The 19,899-nt window shown below is 39.0% G+C and overlaps 1 protein-coding gene across 5 annotated transcripts in view; it reads right to left on the reverse strand.

The window, feature by feature from the left end:
• The window catches only part of DPYD (dihydropyrimidine dehydrogenase), a 340,158-nt gene that overhangs the window by 49,241 nt on the left and 271,018 nt on the right, over positions 1-19,899 (reverse strand). For all 5 annotated transcript variants that reach the window (XR_007708585.1, XM_035538265.2, XM_050712120.1 and 2 more), the window contains one exon: positions 14,940-15,082. Coding sequence is in view for 4 of the 5 variants with exons in the window: in XM_035538265.2 (XP_035394158.1) it covers positions 14,940-15,082 (143 nt within the window). In the remaining variant the exon portion in view is untranslated. The remainder of the gene's footprint in view (positions 1-14,939; positions 15,083-19,899) is intronic.

Below are 19,899 nucleotides of genomic sequence, written 5' to 3' on the forward strand. Positions count from 1 at the left end.
ACTGCCTTGGCAGTAAAACCACCACAATTTCACAAGTTAACTTTTAACATCTGACCTCCCTTTCTATCCACCAGATCCACGTTCCTCTTTCTATACCAGTGAGTGCCCCTTGCATCCTGAAAGAGACAAGCAAGCCAACATGCATTACACGATCAGTAATATTGTACTCTTAATATTCTGAAGTATAAAACTGTTCAGTATAAATTGCAACTGTAGGTTACGATTCTAATCTATACAGACACATATGAGATACTAAAAGACACAACGCCTGCTACGCTGCTGGTAAATCAAACGTACACCAAATGACCTCATTGGGGAATGTGGATGTGAAATGAATCACAGGCTTAAGGCTCTAAGTAAAACTGCCCTGCAAAATGCAATGATGGGGTTAGCATCCAAAGGTCCCTGCTGATGTCTTGCATAACAAATGACCTGTCTGCTCTATTACTAAATAAACATAAATACTCAGCTTAGCTTTGTCAAAGGATCTAGAGCCATTACAAATCTTACTTGAGAGACTAGAGTAAATTGCCAAGAGATTATTATTTTGTAAAAAGAATTTTACAAGATACATGATTGCTTTTAATCATTCACATCACTGAAACTTTTAATTTACACGCTATGAAGAAAAAGTTCATTATCAGTGACAGGTACTACTACGTCAGGTACAAAACATTGTAAATGCCTTTGCTGTTAGCAGAATCATTACACAAAAAAAGAGAAGGCAATTTCTGAAGTCTTTCCTGGGACAAATCCCCTTCACTGTTCACTGAGAGATCTCTGTAATAACTTTAGGGTATTGCCCATAACCTATGGTTCTAGCATCAACAGGGAAAATATCCCCACACTGCATTATCATCCTGCTCAAACTCTGGAGTATCCTGGGGGACTGTGTGCAAGACCTACGCCATTCATGCAGAGCCCTGGACAAAGTGGCTGAGGCATTTCCAGCCAGATCACCCACTGAAGCAATTCCTGTTCAATGCTGTCCTTGCCTTTTCCAATGAGGGATGTCTGCTTCAAATCACTATTAAACAACTTTGCCAGCAATGAATTTGAGGTAAGTGGTGTTAGAGACAATAGTTTGGATAAAAATTTCATTTTTACACCCTCCGAAATATATGTTGTTCTCTTCAGAATATGAGTGCAAAATAATTGTCATTTTTATGAAAATGGAAGTAACAGTAAGGAGGCAGATGGGTGGCAGTGATACACAGTCTAGAAGTAAGATTGATGGTTATATATTTGTATATACAAACGCAAATCACATAGCTTGACTGTTCTACCATATTAGTTTCCATTTGTTGCAGCTGTACAACATCAAAGCAGTGATGTCCCCATATATTGCATTTAGTGGTAATGTAACGGGCTACCAAAAAAGAAAAAAAAAAAATCAAAGTGAGAGTTTCTAAGTAGTTTCCTGGCAATTGAGACAGCAGGCTCTTTCATCTGTGCTGTAACTGTGGCAGTGCATTGATTTAAACTCCTTCTGAGATCTCAAATGCTTTTATATTCTTAGGTCTTGCTGGCTGCTTTCTTTTTGCTTTTTTTTTCACCTTCAAATGATAAAATTCTAGCATTTAGCAGAATGCCATCTTGCTTCCCCAGAAGACAGAAACTTATTTCAGCTTTGGTTCTAAACTGCATAGGATCTCTAAATAAAATAGCTCTCAAAATGCCATCCTATTAGGCAATCAGCCTTTGACTTCACAGTTTCTAATATTCTTATCATAGCAAGGGGATAAACAACTATTATTCCTCTGAGATACCTGCAAGAGTTTTTATGATGAATTAATTTTTTTCCATTAATTTGTCAGACTTCCTTTGAAATATTTTTACTTATATGCCCAAATGGTAAGCAAAAGAATTATGTGCTGGTTTTATTTTATATTATATATTCTACTTTGACATTATTTATCATCATCTTATAGAAGCTTTCTTTTTCTACTAAAATTCTTCCTGATAACTATTGAAGACATAAATCCACCTTTCTGTTAGAGAAACATTTATGAATGACTCTAAGCTGTTTTTCAATGTATAGTTGAAGCTACTGCTTTTTTGGTTAGCGTCTATTGACTAAGATTCTTGTAGAAAAAAAGCTGAAATCATAAATGAATGCAAGGCGCTTCAGGAAGGATCCTATTTGTGCCTATCTGGATACCCATATAAATCAATGGCCTTAAGAAAATTAATTTTATTTTTGTGGGAAAAAGCATGATTTTAATCTGGGGAAAGGCATACATGCAATTTAAAAATTATTCTCAATAGCAACTAGCAAAAATTGACTCAACCAAAAGGAGATCTTTCAGGGCCCTGCAATCTATCTGCTGCATAGCCCTTGCCCATGGAAATTAAAATGCTTGTTTTGTAGCCCCACTACAATGATTTAGATGTGCCCAGCTTTACAAAATGACAAGCAGTATACACTGCGTTGGTTGCCGAACACAATACTCATACTAAAGTGAAAAGAACTGCAACTTGAGAGTAAGGACACACACAAAATCTTCTCTGAGAGATGTTTCTGTACTTACAGTCATCAGGATACCAATGCCCATGGAAAGACTGCCTATATACCAATGGTTCCTAATCCTCATGTCTCGTTGAGCACTGACTTACCAGTACATTAAATGCATAGCCTAAATTACCCTTTCTATCAGCAATTATAACTTTTGCTGGAGGGTTGTAGGATTAAGAATATTAGGGGAAGTGGATTATCAGACAACGTGCTGCACTCTCTGGAAAAAAGCAAGATTCTTCGTTTCAAAGAATAAATTTGTAACTAAGGAAAAGCTTTCCAAATATTGATACAGTACAGATGGAATGATTTGATTCATTCACATTAGCTGCTTAAATGACTCTAGAGATATAGGTTAGCAGATGGGATGTTACTTAACAAGGCTTCAGATACTGGATCAAGATGCAAAACTGATTTGGATGATGGCTGATAGCCTTTTTAAAACATCAGAATCGAGCTAATATACATGAACTAATGAACTACTATTTGTTCCAAAGTCCAATACAGCTTTCAGAAAGCAGTTTGATGGTCTCATATATTACACCTATGAATGGTCTGAGATATGTGAAAAAAAACAAACACTATTTTTTTTTTTTTTAAAACTGAGTTCTAGACTTAAAGTCCTAATGAGCTGAGGGCTTGCTGGTGACATTTGAGGGGTAACAAACAGCAGAAAGATTCAAAGATGCTAACTGTTCCAGGGTTTGCAGAGTAGGCAACCATCCACATGTGGGCTTAAGAAACCTATATATAAAAAAACAAACAAACACTGTATGGTCAGATGTCATGTGAGTGTCAGTAAGGAAATATTTTAGTTATTTTGTTATACCTAGAATTTTTTCACAGAATTTCACTGAAGGGCTTGGGTTGGAAGGGACCTTAAAGACCACCTAGTTCCAACCCCCTGTCATAGGCACGGATGCCATCCTCTAGATCAGGTTGCCCAGGGCCCCATTCAGCCTGGCCTTGAACACTTCCAGGGATGGAGCACCCACAGCTTCTCTGGGCAACCTGTTCTGGTACCTCATCACGCTCTGAGTGAAGAATATCCTCCTAACATCTTTTAGTTTAAAATGGTGCCCCCTTGTCCCATCAACTTCCTGCATGTGTAAAAAGATGCTCTTCATTTTTTTTATAAGTCCCTTTTAAGTACTGAAAGGCCACAATGAGCTCTCCCCAGAGCCTTCTCTTCTCCAGGCTGAAGATCCTCAGCTCTCTCTTTCTTCATACAAGAGGTGCTCTAGACCTCTGAACATCTTCGTGGTCCTCCTCTGGACCCACTCTAACAGCCCCACACCCTTCTTGTGCTGGGGGCCCCAGGCTTGGATGCAGCACTCCATGTCGGACCTCACAAGGGAAGAGCAGAGGGGCACAATCACCTCCCTACACCTGCTGGCCACTCCTCTCTTGACTCAGCCAGCCTTCTGGGCTGCAAGCGCACACTGCTGGCTCATGTCAAGCTTTTTGTCCACCAGAACCCCCAAGTCTCTGTCTGCAGAGCTGCTCTCAATGAGTTCTCCCAGTCTGTGCTCATGTCTGGGATTGCCCCAACCCAGGTGCAGCACCTTGCACTTGGAGAGAGAGTTCAAGAGTACTCTTGAGAGTACCTCAGGAGAGTTCATCAGTCAAGCTTAAGGTAAGGTGCTATTCTAATCAAAAGTGTAGGTTAATGTCAGTAAGTAATGAAGCTCAAAATGAACTATAAGGAGATGAAGGTACGCAGTCTAAGCAAGACAAGCTTGTGGGATAAGTCTCTGTCTCCTGAACAGCTTGGATCCTCTCTACAACAGGACGATATAATGCTGAAGCAGTGTTGAGCACAGCTGAGTTGACATTTACAGAGGAAATTGGAACTGGGAGTGGGAAATCAGTACTTATCAAGGGACCTGAATGATGCAATTTTGTATCCCAAGTCTTTGAGAAGGGAAATGCGGAAGAAATCAAGAATTTTCAGAAGGCTCCCTGTAGTAATTGTTTTTTTTTTTATTTTTGTATTTTTTTCCCCTCCTGTCAGCCACACGTAGAGGAATGGTTATATTTCCTTATCTCACTAGAGCATTCTGTCAGTTCTTGGAACTACAAAGTGGACCTTTATGCAGTAGGTGGGCACACACACTGATAAAAGTGCTGATCATGATCATCTTTCCTAAGAAAACAAATATGATTCCACATGCCTTGAGCATTGAGGAGTGTGGAAACAGCCTCATAATCAGCCATCTACAGCAAATTGTATCACTGTACTCTAGATCTATAAAATGAAAGATATATTTGAAAGCAGATGAATTAACTCCCCTGTGTAAACAGTGCAATCACATACACAGGCTCTCCAAGAATCTTTAAATATATGTTGAATATCACTTCATATTTCATTTATTAACACCTAAAGGTCTCACCTCTCTCTTACAAGTTCTGTTGTGGAAAATGAAATCTTTCAGTTCTCCCAGCGGTTCTCCAGCTGCTGGTACAGCATCAGCAGCTGTGCCAGGTAGATGTAGATTTACTTGACATTTCCATATCCTATATCCTCCAATTCCTCCACAGATATTTCTAAACCAGATACCAGTTAACTTGCTCAGACCTGGTGGTTTGATCCTAAAAGTCATATACATACATAACACATTTAGTTAGAAGTTAGTAGCATGTTTAAGATTTCATATTTTGAGGGCTAAACAACAGGAACTCCATCCTCTCTTGACTGGAGTTGGTTAGTTTTTCCATTTTGGAAATGCATATTTGTCAGAAGTGAGAGTGGCTCTACGAAAACACACTTTTCAGAAAAGAACTGTGTTTGGAAAAATGTGCACAAAAAAGTTTCAGAATTGCCAATATGTGCTGTTTGACAACATGGAATACAACAGTTCTATTTAACTTGAAAATGCCTGTTTTGCAATCCAAGTTAATTGGATGAAAAGGTCAAAACTAAAATATGTTGCAAAATGACTGAAACAGAATTTTGATTCACTCAAATAATATTTTTTCCTGAAATGTGTTAATTCCACACATTTTTAGAAGTCTCACTAGCAGTTTAAACTGAAAACCTTTTTCATCCTTAAACTTCCCTGTGACAGAAGAACTATTTCCTGGTCATTGACTTCTCCCCATGCAACTTGCCTGTGGCCTCTTATACTGCAGGAGGGTAAACACATCGGTAATGCAAAGGTTCATTAATGCATAACAGATTCAAGTTAAACCTTCAGAGTTCTTCAACCCAGGACATTCTGAATCAGGCACAGCAGGGACTTGAACCCAAATCTATTTTGATTAAATTAAATTTGTCAATGAAAAACAGTTTCGTCAAAGAAGTTTTCAACAAACCCTAATGAGAACCATCTACTGAGGGACGTCATCCTGTGACCAGAATTTTGAAAGCCTCGGACCTCTCAAAATCAAACAGAAAAGCAATTTTTCCATTTTGGAACCTCAGTACAGTCCTGCAATGATTAACCCCTCATCCTTGTGAGTCTCTCCCTCTAGTACTGTCACATTTTATTTCAGTTAAAATTACTTTCATCCTTTATCAGCTTGCCTGTACGAATTTGTGCAGCAGCTGCTGTGTCCATTGAAGAGTGAGATTCATGTGAATAAAATTGTTCTGACCCTCTGAGTCCTTCGTGTCTGAGATAAAAACCCACTTCCACATTTCCTTGGGGATTGTTTTACCTATCTTTGTCCAAACAATAAATATCAGCAAGAAAAGCAGCATCATAACTCAGATATTGAAGGAAATTAAACCCTTTGTTAAATGTACTGCCAGCTTCAGAAAAAATGGTTTCTCTGTTTGTTTCTTTCATTCAAATTGCATGGATAAAAGGACCTCTCTGTAGACAGATCAAGCTGTGTCAGGGGGCTTATGTTGTAGCAGGAAAAATACTTCAAAAGGCATCAGGGCTCCCATTCCCAGATTGCTTCCTCCTGCCTGGGCAGAAAAAAGATTTCTCCACTCCTAGGGAAACCAGCGGAATGGTCACCTGGTCTTGTCAAACTGCGATTGCACCGAGCCCAAGCTGAGCTGCACAGCAGTTCACGTACACCAGGGTGGTTCCAGGACTGTCCCTTGCCAGAGCTGGCTGCTCTACTGCCTCCTCACCCTTTCTTCCTTTCGCTGCTAGCTACAGCCTCAGACTGACAGATCAACAGAGCTGCTCTGATACAAAATGGAAAACTTCTTGCATGCGTACTTTCTTTGTATGGCTGATAATGTTTCCGAGAAAAACGTCTCTGACAGCAGAGCTTTGCAATCCTGAAAATTTTGCGTTTTCCTCTTTTAAGAAAACCAGGTCCTCTGCAGTTAAAATAAGTATAACTTAAACAAAATTCAGGAAATTCCCTAAGTAATTATTGGAGATGGCAGTACTAAGAAAAGAAAATCATCGTTTTCCACTGTGCTTGTCTTTCCTTCTATTTACATTTTCAATGTCCAACAGGGAATTGGGTACATTTTCAGTTTCAATTTCCGGTCACTTCCACACTGGCACACAAGGGTAACTCCTCTACAACAAAGCTAGCTTTGTGGCTGAAAGCAACCTGAGCTGAATAAAACAACCTGCCCACAATTTCTTACATCTTAACTGAGCCTCTTTTGAAGAGTCATCTCCATATTGCTTTTGCTTTGTAAACTTCTAAACAGAACTCACTTGTTGTCAATTCATATCATGTGGTTTTATCTACAGGGACGACAGCTCTGTGCTTGTTCAGACAAGATAGCAGTAGCATGAATCCACACTAGTAGTGTGTATTCACATTAAAAATAGGAACAACAGTGCTGGATTGGAAAGAGAGGCAGTACTCTGGATCCTTGGGGTGAGGAAGGAGAGACAGTGTTGCCAAAGCAATTACTCTTCGTATGTCCTCAATTGCTGAAGTCACCAAGCCCCCAGACCCAGCGCTGCAGGGCAGACACCTGGTAGAAGGGGGGACGGGAGGCTCGGGGACGCCCAGGTATGAGACTACGGAGCAAATCCTCTGCAGGGGTTGGGAGTGACTGCCATAGACCAGCATTTGAGCTGATGCTCAACTGAGACAATTTAATAATTGTTATTAAATAATTATTACCATTCAGTGATAGTTAAACCTACTTTGCATGAGAATCCATTATAAGAATGACAAATAGCAATTGTTATGGAATGAGCTTGAATTCATTCTTACAAATTTATGAAATAACAATCCTATCTATGCAAACCTCATTTACTAGCTGGTGAAATGAGCAGAAAGAAAGGAAAGCTAATAGATAAATCCCTTAAGCAGCTCCAAAAAAAAGTAAAACTACTGCAAAACTGCACAAAATAAAAGGTAGTATTAGCTTAGAGTTCAGTTCATAGCTTTACAATGCAATGATTTGAATATTGCAACTCTTCATTAAAAGTGGCTAATAATAAATGCAAAAATAAATACTGAAAACCTGCTATAAACCTGATATTTTTATCTAGCCATGACCAAAAAACTTTCTAGAATTTTTTGTCCAACCAATTCAGATTTTCAGTGAAAGGAATTCTCATAGAAAATTCTTACCAGCAATTAGCAATTTCCATCCCAAGTAGGTGTAGCACAGTAAGTGTGGCAGTCCTCTAATGTTTGTTTTGTGTTTTTTTTTTATTAGCAAAGGAAGACAGACAGTTGAGAACAGTCTGAGTTTCTCTAATTAGCAGTGAGCTAAGAAAAAAGCAGAAATTAATGAAATGTTTATTAGAAGGGATCACATATGTATCTGTCCAACTCCTCTCTCTTTCATGTTCATTTTTCTTTTGATTTTATTTCAACATGTTCAAACAGCACTTTGTTCCCTCTTTTGTTTCTCCATGTACTGTAAATTTCAGCTCTGCAGAGAAGAGCCACTCCATTCAGTGCTGCATCCATTGAAGACTTTTTTAAGCATGAGGCTCTGTGAGCAGCAGAGCTAATGATACCTGGCTTCCAGCAGGTCTGTGTCTCCTGGTTGGGTTCTCTGACGTCTAATAAGGTGTGACTGCCAATTAAAGCCTTTCCTGTGGCTGACACAGTCCTAGCAGCACTGTCCCATGTGGATTCTCAGAGGTCTAATAGAGGTGAGCTCATAGTGCTCTCTCTCTTACAGTGAAGGAATGCAGGTACACACTCTTCTCTGCCTGACTTCTTCATTTTCTCAAAACCTGTTATAGCAAAATACTTTCTAACTTCTGCCAAATTTCAAAGAAAATGACCACAAATCTCAAATGTGACTGAGGATACTCAAAAGGACATGCAGACACATATTGAGTTTCTTTGGGAATGCAGGCTGTAGTGTTTTTTAAAACTATTTCTATCTGAGACTGTTTCTGTCTGGATCAGAGGATTTACATCTGAAAAGTGGTTTTGCCTTAACTGTTACTTTGTTTCCTTAAAATTTTGGGAACCGTAAAGAGCCATTCTGTGAATCTGGTCTTGCTCGTACAATGTTGGTGGCCTGCCACTACATCCAGCAATCTATTCTTCATTCGCCCATTTCATTGGTGAGAGAAGAATTAGCTCCAACATCTTGACTTCTCTGTAACATGGACAGCTTTGTACAGAGAGGTTTTGATCTTCTACCCTGAGCCACAGACTGTGTCAGAAACTTCATGCTGTTAGCTGGTACCAAAGCCTACCTGTTCTCAGTCGCGATGGCTGGCAGAGCACTCTCTGACAGGAACCTCTCCACTGATACAAAGCAAAGTCACCAGCCTCTGTTCCCCCATCACGCAGGTGTTCGGTCTGGCAGGGGCCGAGGCAGGGGCGATCCTTGTGGGTCAGAGCAGGAGAGGCCCAACCTTGCTCAGTCACATGGGCTGCACCCTTTGGTTACGGCTTGCAGCCGGCTACCTGACTTGATTCTCCTTGCACAGAGCTGAGATTAGATGCAAGGGATTACTGAGCCCTTCCTCTGCACTCAAAGGCACTGTTATTCACCACAGGATTAAATAAATCGTTTCGAAGTGTCACCAGTGTAAACTTAACCTGGAATTCTAACGCACTGGGCCTGCTCCAGCACTGCCCTGCTCCAGTGCTCCTGTGATTTCAGTCTCTTAGTTTCTCACTCTCCATACCGTTAAATGGCATAAGCAGTAATTCCTGGATGAGAATTTTTTGGCCTCATCTAGTCCTCGCTTATCTCAATATCAGCGTCTTCACTGACTTGAACAGACACTGAGATGGGCTTAAAAGAACACTAATTAAGTGCACAGAGAACCAGGTCTCTATTTCACAGTTCTGTAGCCATTAAAAAACAGAAAAATTGCATCAGTAACCTTGATGAAAACTAAAAATAAGTTAGTTTTTATTTTTATTTATTTATTTATTTATTTTTGAGATTGGGGTTGAGGAAATGGTAGCATCTAAACATTAAGATAATGACAATGTTTATGAAATGGTATTTTTTTTCCTACCATTTCAGTGATTATATTTCCAGAGCCTTGCTTTTATTTTCTGACACAGGGCATTTTACACTGCGTAGAAGGGTTCCTCACAGGGTTTCACATTTGCACAAATACAATAACAATGCTCTCTCATAGTTCAAGTCCCACTATTTTGTGATGAAAAACCTTGTTTATTCACACACAAAGGGCCATCCTGCTGTTATAAAAATCCCCTGGCTAAATGCTTCAGTAAAATGCCTGCCAAAGAAAAAATAATAATCTAACTGTCCTGAATCCCCTGAGACTCTGGCTCCAAAGAGGTACCAACAAGAATTCTCCTTGAAAATGTTACAAAAAATGCAAGTACTCTCATAAAACAACTGCGTTCTGTGTTGGGGGGAGATTTTATCTCACGGAAGCCAAAAATGTCCTTATTGTTTTCCCATCATGAGCTGTCATGCTTCCAGAACAGATTTTGTTCTTCATCAGATCCCTGGGGTCCTATGCAGAGCTGGCAGGGGGTAGGAGAGGAGGGCACAGGCAGATTCAGTGTTATGGCAGCTTGCCTCAGGGGCCGGGGTATTCCTGCTCTATTTCCTCATCTTTCCCTCACAGCTGCTTGCTGGGTTAAACCCCATCTGAGGAGGGTCATGGTGCGAGTGCAGTGGGTGTGTATGAGTTGGAGATGACAGCGTGAGGACAAGAGCAGTGCCCATAGGAAAAGGACTACAAGGTGCTAAATCCCAGCTGGTGCTAGTGAGAGATGTAGGTGGGTGAAGGGAAAAGGCAGAGCTGTGGTGTGAGTGTGCCTTGAGCCTGTAAAGTGGCAGGGGAAGGGCCAATAAATTTGATTTCCCACTTCCCAGACCAAGGGGAGACCTGGGACCGGTGAGGACCTGACCACTGCGCAAAGAGACACAGAGGCCTAGGACAGCTGCTGTGGCATCACCTCACAGCCTGTGGGCCCGATGGGAGCAGCAGCACTGCCCATGCATCGGCCCTGGCTGCACTGCAGCAGTGCCTTCGCCTGGTCCTGATCCTGCTGAGCACAACGGGGAGCCAGAAACAGGGCTTGGGGTAGAGCTACAGGCTGCCCCCTGGCAGGTGGGCCCACAAAAGCAGAACTATGTGGGTGGATTTTAAATCTTTGCTATGTAGAGAGCCTTACAGACAGCCATGCTGGAGCATGCGGGGACACGAGTGTCCTCCATACTTTGTAAGAAAAGAAATTTGTTTGAAAAGAAGCCCATATTCTTTTCAAGTTAATGACTAAAATTCAAGATTAACAGAAGTGTTCCATACCAGAATATAATGTTAAAAGACTTTACCATGAAAAATGTATACTTCAGAAAGTACCCCTTTGTTCTACCTTTTTTTTTCGTTACATCTGATAGAAATAATGACTACAGAATCTCTTTCAACAAAAGGTCATTTATGTCAATGGACAGAACACAGAGGATCAGATCACCTGCGGTAATTGCAAATTAATGCTCTACTGCTAATGCATTAACTACACAATATTGATCTACAATTGAATCATACAGGCTACTGTGAAGTGATTTTTACTTTAATATTTTTTACGCTTTTATTGCTTTTGCCATAATGCATTTTCTCTTTCCACTGGAATTTTCTATAATTGTCTCCATTTTTAATTTCCTACAGTGAGATGACTTTGAAAAATGTATGTCTGCCCCAAAGCCTTGCAGAAATCTAACAAACCATCAGTGTGACATGCTAAATCACACACATGATGCAAAAGATGCAAAAAATCCAATATACATCTTATTTTGATAAATTGTGGCTTTAAAAAAAGCTCACTTTAAAGAAAAGAAAACATACTTCAGCCTCACTGCAAGCCTACAGTAATGAACTGTACATCAAGAAGTTGCAGCTAGACATCTCTAGGGCATTGGCTATGTGAGACAAGTGCAGGACTGGATAAAGAAGTGCAGGATAGGTATAGCTTTTTTTTTTTTTTTTCCTGAATTTCATGCTTGCACTGAAAAAGGATTGGTGGATTTGTGTGTGTTACAAAAAACTACAGTCCCGGGGAATCAGCCGAAGAACAACTGAAAAGTTTCAGCATTTTTAATGAAAAATTAAAAAGTTTTGTCGCTGTTGTTTTCCCAACTGTTTCTGAAGTCCATAACATGGAAGAATGAGGCTATTTACTGTATAAAATTTTAATCCCAGCTACAACTAACTACAATGATCCAGTGTGTTTTCAACATCTGATGCAAAACTTTCTTACATATGAACATTTTGTCAGTAACAACACTAAAATGTGTTCTAGCAGAGGGAATAGAACACACAGTGAGTAATGAAATTATTTCCCAGAACCATTCGCTAACATAACCTGCTTAATACCACTTGCGGTGGTTGTAGCAAAAATAAAAATATGGTTTACCAACTGACTCCTGACTTGCATTCCTGTGTATGATGATTTTGTAAACGGAAAATAAATCCCCACATTTTAAAAATAAAAGCAATTGGAAAAAATAAGGGAGAACTGATTGCAGGTAAAATAGCTGCAGAGAAAAACCTGATCTTGCTTTTAATGGAGGTACATTTATTATTCATAAACCTCTTCTCGAAGAGATATGCCACATGGCAATTAAATCAACTCACACAAAGCCTTCGTATTTTCCTTGTTCATGAACATCATCCTCTCCTGGCAGAGAAGACCACTCTCATTTGGCATAGCCAAGTGCAGAATGCACTCCTGCACTGCCAAAGCCCTGGCTGTTTGCTTTCTGCCTCTGGATTAGTCTCTCATAAGGTGTCTACGTGGTTTTGGAAACATAAAGTTAGACCCTAAAATGCACAGCACTGGGTTAATCTATTCACAACCACTTCCAACAGTATCCAAAGCAAATATTTCAGATAAAACTATGGGATGCATATGTAATTCTCCCAGTACAGTCCCAGCTCCTACTTAACTCAGAGACCAGCAAAATAGTAAATCTTAATACAATGAATCATTCAGTAGATCACTTAATTTGGTATTACCTCCAGATTCTGTACTTGCTCTGTGTTTTGGTACTGAGAAAGCAACAGAAGTTTTCACTACTGAAGAAAGAACAACTGAGGCATTTGTTACCAAGGACAGGTGAGAGAGAAACTAGGATTTAGGGAAAAGTATATTAGCCAGCTATTCCTATGACCTTGTTGTCATGCAGATTGACAGCAAGGCTTGTACTGATTCTCATAATCATAATTATGTTCCATAGGTAACCTGTGAAGGTGAGGTTGCCTTTTTCTGTCCATCACAATGTATCTTGCTTGAACAGCAAACAGATGTTTCTGTCTAGTCCTGGTCAAGTGTATCCCTTGTAAGAATATCTATATGGATTACCTGTCTTCCTCTCCCTTCCACTTGCCTTTCCTTAGATGAGGGAAGTATTTATGGCCTGTACTCACAATCTCGCATGAGGTTTTCTAAAGGCTTATTTTTAAATAAATGTAATTGAACTAGTTCAGACCCTCACATAACACAGCACTTTTAGAATCCATTTATCTCAGATTAGCTTAAATGTCTTCCCTGCTTCGGTGAAACAAAAATAGGCCACTCAAACTGAGAATGGGTTTGATCCAGAGGAGTTCACAAGCAGTTCTAGAACCGATTAAAGTTAAACTGGTGAAGCCTGAGGACAAGAAAAGAGGTTTTTTTTTACCATCTCTGGAAAAAATCTGTTGGAAAGGGCAGAAGACCAGTATGGATCCAAGTCATTTCTGGAAGCCAGTTCCAGGGAAGTTAATCATTACTTAACAGAAAATAATGATTATAAAACATGTAAAGCCAAAAATTCTCTCTCTTGAGCACTGACTGGGATGTCTGCATTAGATATTTCAAAATTTCCCATTGCCATTGGGGCAAACTAACAGAAAAGAAAAGAAATAATAAAAAGTAAACAGCTAGACAGTCTATATAAAGGAAACATGCATGTCATTTTAAAACTTCATTTTTAGCCATCTAGAAACATATGTAGTAGAGGTAGAACAGAAAATCATTCCACTTTGTGTAGTTGTGATCATGTAACATCGTAACTGACAAAGCCATCAAAACTGCAGCTCTATTAGCAATAACAAATGAAATGCATGCATAGCACTAAAAACATTTCCCTTGCCATTCCTACTTTTTGTAGAAAAATACTGCTTTGTAATTTGTGCCATTACTTAGTGGTTATATTGAAGAAACTCTCAGAACACTGTATAAGAAAGGTAGATCTTTTGTCTGTTCATGAGAAAGGAAGTTTGAAGCATTCCCATAAAAACTAGAAAAATAGGAATTGTTATTAATAAAGGCAAACAACATAGCAAGTCTATAAAAAAGCAGTAGCCTTCCAATTCAGCTCCTCAAAATGATAACTTTTATGTACATTAAAAAAAAAAAGTTAGGTTGTCCTATGATTTTTTTTTTTTTGAAACAGCAAACAAGTGACTAATATTAATAGTTACCATAGCTGTGCAGAAAAGATAGTCACACTGAAACTAATTTTTAATGTCAAAGTGAACTGTGGGAATGAAACCACTCCAGCCATCCCATAGAGTGACACCAAGCCAATATCCACAGGATCCTCAGCTGCTGTTGTCTTTGATGGGAACTTTGCATTGAGGGGACAAGTATCTACCAGAATATAACAACACATAATGGAACTATATAACTTAACTACCACGCACTCCTTATCGATCAGTCTAACGTGCATGCCGCAACGATGCCCTGACATGCCTATTAGAGCATGGTAAGGGGCTGATTTCCAGCCAATATTCTGGTGTTCATAGTAACAGGCTACCAAGATGTTTAAAGTTCAAATCCCATAGATTATAGAAAAAAGCGGTAATATACTTATGGATAGCCTTTCCCCAGATTGGTATTGTGACACTCAAAGTCTTCTTTTGGCAACTCCTCCTACTACTCCATCTAAAATGAATGTATTTTAGCGAGAAACATGTCTAAAAACATGAAAATTGCTTTCAGTGGTATAAAAAACCCACTATGCTAATGTTTGAAAGGAACATACATTATGCTGTTAATTACAGTTATTTTAATTTTCAAGTTTTAAAGAAAGAAAAGGTACCTGTAAAACAGAAGCTCCACTGTACAGAAACTGGAGCCCACTTTCAGCAGAGTCGATGCCTCCAGTTGCTAAAATGGGAAATCCTGGAAGAGCAAGGGCTATAGCAGACACTGCACGGAGGGCGATAGGCCTAATAGCATTTCCTACAGAAAATCAGAACATTTTGTTAGTAATGTCAGAGCATTCCCTGATATAATTTGTACATCCTTCACAATAGAAAAATCAAGAACTAACACTTAATTCTGAAATGCAGAGGTTATATTAATTATAAGAGGACATGAACTGGGTTTTAAGTGGTATTAATGCTTGTAAAGAATTATAAATTTGGGTGAAAAAAATGCAAAAATATTTGGATAACATTGCAAAGGTGGCTTGAAAATTTTAGCTGATGCTCAAATCAAACCTAGCAATGTCTGAGACAGAAAGCAATATTGTACTAAACACTGTAGACAAAGAGATCTATGATTTTACATAAAGAATTGAGTTGATTTTTTTGAACACATGTTGCACAAGTAAGAAGGCACATCCCATTTATTTGTGTCTGACTAAAAATTGTTTAAAAGCACCATTTCACTGCACTTGACACTTCATATATTATTTAATATGTTTCCCCTTTGGATGTTTGTAGATTCAGATAATCCTTTAAGTAAGCCCCCGATAACTATTAATATGACAGACAGAAGCTCAAAAGAGTAAAGTAATTCATTTAGGGTTAAATCTCCACAACTGCAGCTTACATTTTCAAATGTTATACAGAGGTTGAGTCAGACAATTCCTTGCTACATTTATAGGAGTTATGGTTAAAGTCTCAATATGTTGTCTGCAATGCATCTGCTTTGGCTGCAGCCTACTGATGGTAAGCAACTATTTAGAACACTCATATAAATGTTGCTCATTAATTGATGGATGATGTAGACAGCTGACACATTCAACTATTTATTTTTAGGCTAGTTGGGATTTCTCTGGACAATTCCCTTATTTTTATAATTTCTATTTAATGTAGAGAACTTTTAGGATAATTTGACGTTATCATTGAAAAACAATACTGTAGTGTAAGGAAGGGATACATTACTCCCAGAGGAACTGGCTGGCTGCCAACCTACACACGGAAATGGAAATATAACGTGTTAGGTAACTTGGGGAAATACTATGATATGAAACACTTCTGAACACCTTCCATGGGTACTGTTATAACCTTTAAAAATTTAACCTCCTACAAGGGCAAACAAGCAGAGGGAAAGAAAGAAAGAAAACCAATGCAATAAACTAAGGAAGAGGAAGAAGTAACAATTCAGGAGCATGGGAAGAGAGCAAACAGTAGTTACTGCACCAGCACAACTCTGCTTAGATGCCTGACCAACGCTCTTGTTTCCTTCAGATAAAACCCAAATGATCTGTGTTGACATCCTTCCTCTACCCTTTGTGAGCACAGAAGCCTGCTAGCTGGATTTTTAATCTAAGAAAGTCTTTAGGAAAAGATAAGTTGCTTTTTTCAAGCAGCTCTGTCTCACTGAGCCCAGCATCAATCCTCCCTCCACCGTCCCCATCAGCTCTTCCTCTCAGGCAGAGTTTTACTGGTCCCCATGATGGACTTAGTGTCAGCTCAGGATTCTGCCCTCTAGAAACAGCCTCTGCCTTACTTCTGCATCAGCTAAGACCTCTGCAGTCTAGATGGATGGGTCAAATAAATGGGACAGTTGCACTGTCACTTTGTAAAGGAGACAGTTTGTCAAGGTACTTTTCCATTGCAGAAAACTGAAATTTTGTTTGTCTTAACCATTAAAAATACTCTGCTTTCAGCTCACATTGCCTTTTACAACATATCACTGCACTTCACTGCAACCCTGATAGACAACACTGAATTCACAGGACATCCGGGCTCATCAGTATTACACACATTGACATTCAAAAGCGCAGCTAAGCAGTCTCTATTGGCACCTGCTACGTATTCAGCACAAAATTATCTTCTTGAGCAATGGTATCTTCTGCTCGTTTAAGATAGACACCTTCTCAGTATATACTTAATACAATACCTCCTCCTTCTTCAAGAGCTGGCCTGCTATCAGGACTCATCAGACATTCTCCAATGTCCACGTCAGTGACCAGGACTGCTCACAAGTTTTACACAGATACTTCTTGCTCGTTTATCAAAGGCTACGTAGGGGTATGGTGTTTCTGCATATAAGCTGCTATCTTCATAAATGGGCAGCCCAACCCGACATGCACTACCAGTATATTTTGGGGGTAACTAGACATTGGTTCATAAAAATTAGCAATCTCACAAAAAAATGCCTTAAAGAATCTAAAAACATAACAAAAGAGATCACACAAAAAGAAGCTGGAGCTGAACAGAAACTTTCCACTGGACAGTAATGACTATTTACCATCATTTGAGCTGGATCGATTGTAATGAGTTTGAAAGGAATAGAATGATTCTCTGAAAGAGGATGGCTGCTAGTATCCAAAGAGCAAATATTACAACAGAATTGATGGCCCAGTCTTAGAGAAAGACCTGAAACAACAACAAAAAATGGGACCCAGGTGTTTACTCAGATTTATTTATGAAGTCTTTCAGAGGCCATACATACTAAGACATATACTAAACAGCCAAAACCACTGAAAATAACAAAAATCACTAGTTTGGAAAATTCTTCAAATATTCAGTGTTTGAAATTGAGGCTACAGGTAAGCATCAGACTTGTTATATTGCTTTCAGGCACTGACACAGCTACTCCAGAATCTCACTGTGATGAGGTGAAAGAATGCAGAAGCTGGTAGCTCTGAAATTGTGCGTCTACAGGGAAATTTCTTCCCAATCTGCATGAGTTAAAAACTGACATCTGCCTTAAGGCATGAAGGTTTATATTCTTTTAACCCCAATGTAACTCTGAGAGTTTGCATTCAATCAGTATTTAAGTCTTATAGACCCTTGACCTTAATGATACCCTGTAGAAAAGTTCCACATAAAAAATATTTCTAGATTATAATTGTTCTTTTTTTCAGTCTGATTAAATTAGTCACCTTCTCACTTTAATGAAGGTCTCTGTACAATGGTCAGTGAAGAAAAAGGAACAAATGACAGTTTATTTAAGGTTTCAGCACAATAGGTAATCAGAAAGGCCTTCAGTCAGCCTAAAGAAATCAAGCATATGATTTGATGAAGCCTAGCAGAGATGGCAGTAAGGCTTAGAATTTATTATGGAACACATGCTTTTTAGTACTAGCTGCACTTGATATCCATAGCATGAGTTATTACTTACATTTGGTGATTAGGAAATTAGTTATAAATTGGTACACTTGTGAAAGTATTCCATTCATCTATAATTCAACCAAATGAATTTAAAAACATTTCAGGAGTGCTTCTGATGAGAGTAAATAAATGGCTCTAATGACAATCAAAGGGTTGACCGAGGTGTCACCATTCATCCCACCATTTTTTTCTTTAGCATTTGAGACAACAGAACACAGAAGAGCATATCAGAACGTGCAGCCATTCTCCTGGACATTTCTCAGTCAACTGTTCAGAACCCTTCCCTTCTGTAATAAAAAGTGCTGGCCTGGAATACATTGTCATTTACTTGTGATAGCAGATCCCACTGCCTAGTGAAATGTTGAGAAAACCTTCCAGATAATAGAATAAATAAATAAAAACACACTGTAGTGAAGCCAAGCTATCATGAAACAAACAAACCAAATGGGCAATGAATTTGACCTAGTGTCTCTATTTTCCTGCATTTTCATGTGAGTACCACAGGAAGGTAATAAATTTCATTACAGAGATTTGTGGAGAAGGAGTTTTTAAAAGGCTGAAATAAAGGAGATTTAATGCCAAATTTTAAAGGAGCTGTAAGCAGTAGTGGGAATTTGCAGAATGTTGTCTGATAAATCCAATGGTATTTAAGAAGCTGAGATCCAAATCCAGCATGTATTTGAAAGAGTTCTCATATGCTAAAAAACAAGCATCCACCACATACTTTGACATGTTGGTACCTGTAATTTCACTAGTTAAGCACCCGTAGCTGGGGAAACTGTTGATAGGGTACTCTCTTGATAGTAGTGGTACAGCTGCTACCAGATACTAGGCATGGCTGCCGTTTACCATGCTGTAAAATAATGAGATTTAATAAACAAAGTACATTTATCCAGACCTCAAGCAGGGGAATGAGACCTGAAAATGAAAGAGAGAAAAATACGTGGTGGAGATGATATGCTACCATATGTTGAAAACTACTCTTTCAAATCTCTCATTATGGAGCAAAGACAATTACATAAAGATTAAAGCAATGAAATAACTATGTGATGCAAAAATCCCTGATATTTTTTCTTGCTGTAAACCAAAGTGCATTAGTTTTCTGTTTTTGCTCCTTTGTTTGTATTTGTTTGTTTTTAATAAAAGATTTTTTGTGACTATGAAGGACAGCAGTAGAGGAAATCCAACAGGCAGAATACATCATGAAGGAGAAGCAGAACATAGGTCATTCAAACACTTCACCCTGTTTAGTACAGGTAGGCTGAGTTGCCTTTGCCCTGAGGACAGCAGACTGATGACAAACTGATAGGAGATGTTCTTCCTGCTTATTTGTTTCATCATTTAATTTTCCTTTGGAAGTAAAAACCCTTTACCAATGCCAGAAGGCATATGTTTTATTAAGACTTTGTAAGTACTTGGAGTCCCTGTAGGACCCAGTTCTGCCAAGCACCAAAAACGTTCACCAGACTGAGGCTTGAGAGCCAAATGTAATGCCCTCTTCAAGGAGGAGTCTGGAGTTAACTTCAGGCAACTTTGTAGCTTTGGAAGTTCTGAGCAAAACCAATTCAGAATTTCTTGATCCCAATGATCCACATTGAGGGGGGGGCGGGTGGAGAAGAACAATAAAATCATTCTCAGTAATCTTCAGTACTGGGCTACACTCTTACTTGCAGTGTTTTATACAAGTGCAGTAGTTTAAAATCTTTAATG

The sequence above is a fragment of the Cygnus atratus genome, chromosome 8 (genome assembly GCF_013377495.2).
Source record: "Cygnus atratus isolate AKBS03 ecotype Queensland, Australia chromosome 8, CAtr_DNAZoo_HiC_assembly, whole genome shotgun sequence".
NCBI classification, from domain to species: domain Eukaryota; kingdom Metazoa; phylum Chordata; class Aves; order Anseriformes; family Anatidae; genus Cygnus; species Cygnus atratus.